Here is a 9,262-nt window from a genome sequence, read left to right as displayed (position 1 = left end):
TTTTCAGCGCCTTTCTGAAATTCTGTTTTGAGTTCAGCATGCGTAAATAGAGAGGCAAGTTGATCCACAGTTTGACAGTCCCAACCTAGAAAGACCTGCCCCCTTGCTTTGCTTTGGAAAAGTGGAGGACAGCGAGGTAACGTCGGAGGTTAGTTCTTAAAAGTCCGCTCTTGATGGCACAGGCAAATTCGCTTCCTTAGGTAGCCCAGCCCTTACCCTGAGAAGCACGGAAAGCAATGGTCGGGGCCTTGAATTCGATCCTCCTGGCTATTGGGAGCTAATGAAGTTGTGTAAGGTGCGGGAAGATATGCTGGCATGAATTAACCTAGCTGGGCGAGGTAACTCGAGTACTTTGGTGCTCCCATGGGTGTTGGCCCTAGAACCCCTTAAGTCTAAAGGGATTTGCTCAAAGTCCTCTCCTAAGTGTCCCTTTTCTTTAAATTTCCAACCGTGACTTTTCCTATTGAAGTTAACAGCGATTTGTGCATTCTGCACTATTTGCAGCCTTTTGATCAATAACCCTGACTTTACCAGGTAGAGGCCATTGGCATAGTCAAGGTGAGCGGTTACCAGGGTATGTACTGTGGTCCTCCGGCTTTATTCTGGCAGGAAGCCCCGGTCTCTTCCTCGGGTCAAGTCTCCCACTCCTGTTTGGGATATACAGCTGGTGCTTTCTGCAAGATTCTCTTCTTGAACCTCTAGAATCCATTTCTTTATGTTTGCGTTCCTTCAAGGTTCTAGCAGCCATCACTTCAGCTCGAAGGTTAGGTGAGCTAGGATCTTCAGTATTGTTTGCTCTCTAGCTGCGTGGTGTGTTTTTCCAGATAGCCTGCTTCTTAGATCTGGTCCATATTTTGTGCCCCATATAATTTTATTGCTGTTTTCCCTGAATCCTTCCCTTCATGGAATCCCTCACCTCGACGTAGCCATAACACTTGCTCATCACATGTGGATACCACTGACGAGGACCAGCCTGGAGTAGCCAAGTCCTACTTGTCCCCACTCCCTCCTCTTTGTCTCCATTGACTTCAAGCTGGATTTATCGTATTTACACATCTCTCTGTACATTGTCAGAAGAAGATGAGTGTAATACAATGAGGTTGAAGGGATAGAATACTTGATAAATGGTGGGACATGCACAGTACGACTTCTATCCCAAACCTCAATCCCCCACCAGTCGGTACATCAAACAGATGGTAGAATATGTGTGACATTTAGGTCTCTCTCAAGGCAGTACAATCTATGTTACTGCAGACAAACAACGCTATATTGTCTACCTAGTCAGGAGAAAGTGAGGCTCAAGGGACTGGTGTTGGCCCATCGAACCTTTTATGGATCAGATCTTTGATACTTTAGCCCAAAAAATCACACATTATCATCCGGCTTGTGTTCTTCGGACCCGCTGATAGCTGTGGTGCCATAAATGCCCTTCTATCCATGCATGCTACTAAGGATGAAGGTTCCTTTTAGTGTTGCTTAAAAACCTGGTTGTTTAACTGTGCCTTTTAAATGTATTCGTTGGAGCAGTGGTTGACTGGCCTTTAGCACCAGGACACCCTGCAGACTAGCCACGCACTATAATTATTACTTGATTCTCTAAAAATATTACTTGGTACTTTAGTTTGGCCTTCTAGCGTTACAACACCACAACCCAAGATGTACAAGGAATTTGGGCTGCACCCACACTACTTATAATGCGACTCATTGCAGCACGTGGGAAAACGTGCATAGTTCAGCCTTTATCTAGAAGCACTGGGTGAGATTCTCAGTGATCCGGGGATTCTTCTTTACATATATGGAGAATACTCTTGTCTATCTATAAATCTTATCCCCAGATGACATCCTCCTCCTCTCCACCAAACTTGCAAGAACTCCGATGTGGATTTCTGCCCACCATGTCAATTTTAGCCCTGCTAAAAAAAGAATCCTGATCATCGCTCCAAAGAAACCCAACCTCCCTCTACACAAGTGGGTGGAATCCCTTAGAGCTGTGGACTGCAAACCGGCCACTGTTGAGCATGCCAAGCTCTTGGGTTCCACACTCGACAGCCGGGTAACCTTCAGAGGTAAATTGCCAATAGGGCCAAGATCCAACAAAGGCTTCTCTGGAGCATTCAACATTTCATCCCAGAACGGAACATAAAATCAGCAATCCACGCGCTGGTTCTTTCAAGACTGGACTATGGGAACGCGCTCCTCACTAGCCTAAAGGTAACCTGTCCCCCTCAGAGCAGCCCGACATGCGGAGACTTGCTTTGTTACAGGGTGCAAGAAATTTGACCATATACCGCCCATCCTGCTAACCCTTCAGTGGCTCCCCACTGAACCCAGAGGTCAAATTAAAACTGCCTGCACCACACACAAAGCCCGGCATGACTTCTCCCACCAACCTCTCCGGAAACCTGAAGATATCCCGTGCTTATCGGTGTTTGAGAAATGCAGAATCCTTTCTCTTGGAGTCCTGGGGTTCAGGAGTGCTATATGAATGAATCCTTTTCTTGTAGAGCAACTAGAAGCTGTAACTCCTTTCCACAGCCCTCCACACAACCAGCAGACTCTCATCCTTTAAAAAGTAGCTAAAATCCTCCTCTTCAAAAGACAATTTGGTTCAAGTTATGCTCGCCATTTTGTCCTTTAGTTCACCGGGGTCTAGTCCCGGTCTGTTCTCTGCCTCTTGCACGGCTTGTCCTTTGGTTTGCTTGCGATCATTGTCTGAATCAGTTCCACTTGTTTTAGCAATAAATGCCCCCAGTTCATGTAGCGCTTTCTTTGCTTGTTTGTAGGTTTGTTCATGATGATCACTTGGACTTGTTCTCCTGGAAAGTGCTCTGATGGCCCAGGACCATATTCACGCTAAGTGAACTAGGAAAAAAAAATATAGGAAGCTTGAAGCATTCAAGCATCAGTTCAGACCACCACTGCCCGGTCACCTGTGGATGGTTCTTGCCTCACCTGGCTGCACTCACCAAGCCCTGAGGGGATAACACCAAATCCAAGGGAGCCTGGGAATGGACAACCACCCATGAAACCCTCTGGACGCCTCGCAACCGTTCCTTCTCCTACCTCGCCACCAAGTCCTGGATCAGCCTTCCCCTGCCCCTTCGGACATCACCCACGCTGGCGGACTTCAGGAAGAGACTCAATACCTGGCTTTTCAACTGCGACAACCCAGCACCCGGATACCCTCAAGGGTGACTAGCTGCGCTATGCAAATACCGATTGATTGATTGATTGACTGGTGACTGACGTTTGGGTCCACTCACAAATATGTTTCCCTTCATTCTATTCAAATAGATGTTGTTCCCAGGCTGTGAGCCTGTCCTGGCAAATGTCATTTATGTTGAACAAATACTGTGCAACCTCTTATCTGGATCACAATGTTTTCTTGTTTCTCTTCTACATGGTACTCGTCTTCGCCATCTCTGTTTCCCCTCGTTGTCTTCTTTGTGAGAGGACCTCCATCCATCCACCCCCCCCCCGCCTTCCCCCCTAGGTAGTCTCTCCTCGTCTATACCCAACCTGGTGTCGGCAGTCAGCAAATTTACTACAGCTTGAGAAACAAACCAGAAAGCCATCCCCAGGCAGAAGAGTTTCAAAGGGGGAGTCCCTTCCCAGGGTGATTCATGCACAATATCAAATTAAATTAACATAACATAACAAATCATATAGAAAGAAACCAGGACAATTTATTAAGAGCATCAATGTTTACTACATTGTAAAAATAGAAAAGAACATTCAGGAAGACATGTCAGTGTATGAAAACTACTCATCTCAGTTACAGCAGGAGACAAAGCAGGAGGAGAAAACATGAACATGGACTCAAAGAGATGGGAATGCCCTGCAGTGAGAAAGAAATGATTCAAGAGGTAAAAAGAAGGCTAAACTAGTGAAAGGAAAAGAGGTGGCTGAAGAGCGAGGTAAGAAGGTGGGAGATCCAGAGAACTAATAATCCAAAAAGGAGCACTTTAAAGAGGCAGAAATGGAAACCTATGGAGGTGAGTTGATAAATAATAAAAAGAAAGAGAGAGAAGCAGAGATAAAGGGAGCCTGAGAGTGGCATACACTGAGTGGAAAGGCACAAATAGATTTACAACAGTTCTTGGTGCAAGGCGTATCAAGGAGGGACACTGTAAAGAATTAAATCTGACTAATACTTGTGACTGAGACTCCCTGAGGCTATAGAGTTTCCCCTCCTGGACGATGACTTGATGGTCATCGATGTATTGTCGAAGTGCTCGAGTGAATGTCTCTCCGTGGCGAGCGTAACTCCTCTCCGGGAAGGGCCTCAATGGATAGTCTGCTTTTATAGGTGTCCATCAAAACACTGCTGTACTAGAGCGTCCTTTGGTGACAGTCTAACTGCAATACCAAATGGATGACGACTATCCATTGAGGGCAACTTCGTACAACAGTTGATTCAACTGTTCGATGGGGCAGATCGATTAAGTGCTGCATGGGTAACCTCAAAAGATAGTCTGGTTGTGCTAAAAGACTGCCCTCATTGGACAGTCTTAACTTCTCTGGTTGAAGAACAACACCGGATATCCAATTGTTCTTGTAGACAGCGGTTAGCGGGTAGTATAATAGGTCGATGGATGGCCCAGGATAAACAGCAGGACTGCTTTATCGACTATCCAATGATAAACAATCTAGCTAGTCAACTGCATAACCCTTTAGTTTTTATTTCTTAGCAGTTTTAATCCTTTTAAATGTGGTATTTTGTAATGCATTGTGTTTTTTGTTCCCATGGAAATGGCCCTAGTATGGAGATACTTTGTGTGTTTTTTTGTTTTAATGTACCCTGATGAAATCTGCTTTTCATCACTTAAATTCATTTGTATTATAACATGCAATAATGTGCTTTTATGGACTTCTGCACATTGTTTGTATTTTACTTTTGAAGTCTTGTTATTGTGTACTTTTCAATTTTTTTAAAACCGAAATAAAGTTGTACTTGGCTTCAGTAGCCCTCAATGAAGAGTCAAACTGCTTTTCTAGCAGCCCCCGCTGTCAAGTCTAGCTTCTCTATTGGATAACCGATGATGTGTACTCTAGCTTCTGAACTGGACAGAACTCAAAGAATAAAGGTACTCTTTACCCGGACAGGGCTCAGTAGATCGCATGACCGGTGAACTGGACTGACCTTTGCGTATAATTCCACTCTTAACTTCGATGCAGTTGAACTGCTCTTCTGGAACCCAGTAGCTCTGAGTAGGCTTTGAGGGACTGCTTAATGCTGTACTGAAGCAACCTTGACTAAATGTCTAGCTGTTCTCGGTTGATGTCCTGAGTGATAATCTAACTGCTACCATAGGATTCCTCAAAAGACCCTCTAATTGCACTATCTACAGACAATGAAGGTGCACAAATGCTGCACTGAGAACATCACCACATGCATGGGCTATTTTAGTGATAGAATAAGCAGGGCTTAAGCGATCTAGTCATGATTCAGATCCCAACAAGATATTCTAATCTAACCTACAACGTGAACAAGAAGCCCTTAATAAGACTTCCTCCAGCTGGTTAGAACCTCATTGATAGCGTAAACATCGTATACAACTTGAGCTAGGAGTCCTACACAGCATCTCCTCGTCTTGTATCGAACAAATCTCCAACTGGTCACGGAGTCGACATTGTTCTTGGGCATAAATAACACTGGCAACAGAGATATTCCCCTTGGATTACTGCACCCTCCCTTGTCGCTTCCGGACGTTTGTTCAATACTTGGTATTAGGGGTCGCATCGAAGATCCACGCTGCTGAACAGAGACGTGAGTTCAGCTCTCAGCATCCACAGCTTGAAGGAGTGTTTGGATTCACAACGGATTGGGATTTATTTGATAAGATTTCAAATACATTTGGCTTTTTGTCTCAGAATTGACTCATCTCTGACATCCCCATCAATTAGTAGCAAACTCTGCAACACTCCTTAACGACAGTGGATGAATTTTATCCGTCTTCCCTGAAACATTCTAGGATTTACTGCTTGAAGCTATCATTAAACAGGAGGGATCCGTGAATCCTGTGGCCCTCTACTCCTTGGGGATGCCCTTAAACCAGCTAGTAAAAAGCTCCTCTGCTGTGAATCTCAAGGCTTGGCTCTGATAAACTATGACTGTCTCCACCCTGCAAGTTGGCAAAAAGGGGAAAGACCAACACTGTGAAACAAACACATTCTGAAAAGCCATATTTTGGAAAATCCCTTTTCCTCCTACCCCAAGCTAACATTAAACACTAAAAATCCTATTCCTAAAGATAAATAGTTATGTTCATGGAAAAACACACCCATATTTGCAGCCGTCCTGCTGTTGCCCGATAAAAGAGAGGGGACGCCAGAGACGCATGACCTATTATTCCTACCCTACCACCAAACACTAAATCACACAGCGCAGAAGGGTCTAATTTGCATCTAGTGTGACAAACTATACAAGCGATCTGCATACATACTACACACACACATAGATGTAAAAAAGAGTGGAGACTTGTGCTGGGAGAAAGTCATTCAATCATACATTCAGTAGTTTTTCTACCAATAGCAGCACCAGTTCCAGTTACAGATATTAATGGACTGTCTTTCTGTCCCCTCCACTTCTGGAACTAACAGCACATATCATGCAACCATCATTTCCAGTCAACCACCAATGATCAAGTTTCCATGCAACCATCCGTTGACCTCAAACCAGGTGATCACTACCTCCGCACCACCACCCTTCAATTCCTCTATCGAACAATCGAGCAGTCGTACAAATATCAGGCGACGATACGTTTAGCCTATCAGCTACCCAGTCCTATTTTCAGAATCACACAGACTTGCCTCCAAATTCAACCACCCAACTTCTTACAGGTAACCTCTCACACTTCCAATCGCACATACACACACAAAACTCCAAACACACACATGCACGACTGCTCGTATACAGATCCAAACATTTAAACAGCGGAGTGGCATCCTCCCTTGTTGTTGAGTGTACCACAGATGATTTGATTTATCAGGTTCTGCAGTACCATGAAGACGCACTCTTTCAAACCCTTCAGTATCTACCCATATCAGCCACCAACCCATCAAGCAGTCTTCATAATCCACTGATTTCTCCACACCTACCCAGATCCTACCCTAGAACCCCATATGCCCCCCAAACAGTGGCAAACACTGATTCCTGTACACCGTGCACGTCAATGTCAAGTACTCAAGAATCCTCCTCAGAACCCAGATGCGGCTTCCAGCAACATTGCAGCTTTTATGATGAGTTTGGGAGATTCCGCAAAGTTGACAAGATCTATGGCCACGTGCTCTGATGTATACCACTTTCCGAAACCCACTGTTCTACCCCTGCTTTTGAAATTCAGTGCAATAAAGGTCAGTGCAGGATTCCTCAGGATCTTTGACATAGGTCTGCCCCACAAATTGATCCATAGGTATGTTTTATATAAAGTGCATCTAAAGGCGGGATGGTATATGGAGTCCTGTCATGCAACAGTTGCAAATACATTTTAAACAATTCTGCTGTGTAAGTCCTCAACCCAGAAGTATCACCTCTTAGAATACGTAAATACAGATAAATGTCCGGTTCTCGGTTGTACAACACAGTTGTGTCCACCACCCAAAGAGCTAGAACGAGAACCGTCGCTTGGAAGACCATAGGACCATGGGGTCCCAGACAATATCCTGCCTGCTCCTGTGTCTTCTTAAACCCAGGGTGCACTAGGAACTGTACAACTACAACCTCCAGAATTCTCTGCTGTCAAGAAAACCATTGTGAATTCTGCTGATTAACAGGAACTCAGTGGGCGACGGTGGAGCCAGCACCAATATGCACCCAAATGAATATGTGTCCAGCACAAATCACTCCGCAGAATGACTGCCCAAGCGGCTAGCAGGTTCGATGAGGAGGCATGAAGGCATGTCCAGAATTACGCAGCGATGTTGTGAATTTGTGTCAGTAGGACAGCGGTCTCCGCACCTTCAGGAAGAGAAAACATATGATCAAATATACCTGCAGCAAAGAAGTACTCATCCAAATGGCATTGCCTATTAATCAAGGTTGTGCACACATGGCCACATACACAGTCACAACATTGTCTCCATTTGCAATCTACTATTCAGGCTAGCAGTACCACCTTCCATCGCACAACGGATACACCTTTTCAGCTTCCCTTCTCCTTTGTGCTGCTAAGGCCTCTCACCCTCTCGGCCACATTGCTTTACATTTTCTAAACACACCAACATCAGCAGCAGAGCACACTGGAACCTCACACTAACAAACGTCAGCACAGTTATGCGACCAAAGATGTAGCAAGGAGGCAACAGTGAGAGAGAACGAGGCTAAAAAGGGACATTAGCCATGCCAGGAGGTCCTGGCATGTTGCAGTAAGCCAATATCTTATTACCATACTTAACTATGTCACTTTAACATTTGGTGTGTATATGTGTGTGTGTATATATATATATATGTATATATGTCTATATATATATATATATATATATATATATATATATATATCAATATACATATATATATCTTTTTTTTTTGTTTGGCTAATCATTTTGGTGCCGTTTGATGAATTTTCATAAAACTTTCTCAAAAAAGTTAATTCGCCCTCTGCTCCTTCATGGAAATTTTCAGCGTGATCCATAAAGAGGGCAGAGAAAAAGGGGAGTCCATAAATGCTTTTTCCCCCCATGTAAATTGTATTTTGAAAAATTAGAAAATGATGGAGAAGTGTGGCTCACTGGTTAGAAGCGGCAGACCCTGAAGCAGATGTTGGCCCGGGACCAGGGTTCAATTCCCGACGCGGCAGGGTCTTGAGTCATTGTCCGCAGACTCGATAATTCTCGCCTAGGTGCCTAAGCTAACCATGGGTCCCACTCTGCAACTCTGGGCAATAGCTTGCTTAATCTCCACAACGGCCCTATCAGCGCCGGGGATGCCTGGCTTCACCTTGGGGGTGCCCAGGAGGGACCATCTCACAGGGAAAGCCAGGACGGGTTCCCCAGCGGTATACAGCGCCAGGACACTCCGAGATGGAGTAACAGTGCGCTTTACAAGTATACATTTACATACAGAAAGAAAGGCTGATTAGAATTACACCAAATTTGGCAGAAAGCTAGATGTTTTACCCAAAAACTGTTCTTTTTAGGTCAAAGCCTATCTGGTTTGAAAATACTTTTTGAGGACATTCGGAAAGCTTTCCTGGGAATGTATTTCGCCCACTGCTTCGTATTGGCTTTGTGTTTTGTAACTCGCAGTTGCTTGCTTTCTATT

The 9,262-nt window shown here is 44.5% G+C and overlaps 1 protein-coding gene across 3 annotated transcripts in view; it reads right to left on the bottom strand.

The window, feature by feature from the left end:
- Nucleotides 1-3,685: 3,685 nt before the first annotated feature.
- Nucleotides 3,686-9,262, bottom strand: part of GDPD2 (glycerophosphodiester phosphodiesterase domain containing 2) — a 255,543-nt gene continuing 249,966 nt past the window's right edge. For all 3 annotated transcript variants that reach the window (XM_078640190.1, XM_078640188.1, XM_078640189.1), the window contains exon 16: nucleotides 3,686-7,960. In XM_078640190.1, the coding sequence (XP_078496316.1) occupies nucleotides 7,911-7,960 (50 nt within the window). In that variant the 3' untranslated portion in view covers nucleotides 3,686-7,910. The remainder of the gene's footprint in view (nucleotides 7,961-9,262) is intronic.

The sequence above is a fragment of the Lissotriton helveticus genome, chromosome 4_2, assembly GCF_964261635.1.
Source record: "Lissotriton helveticus chromosome 4_2, aLisHel1.1, whole genome shotgun sequence".
Lineage (NCBI taxonomy): Eukaryota > Metazoa > Chordata > Amphibia > Caudata > Salamandridae > Lissotriton > Lissotriton helveticus.
The sequence above is the reverse complement of the archived record's forward strand: the minus strand, read 5'-3'. Positions and strand labels throughout refer to the sequence as shown.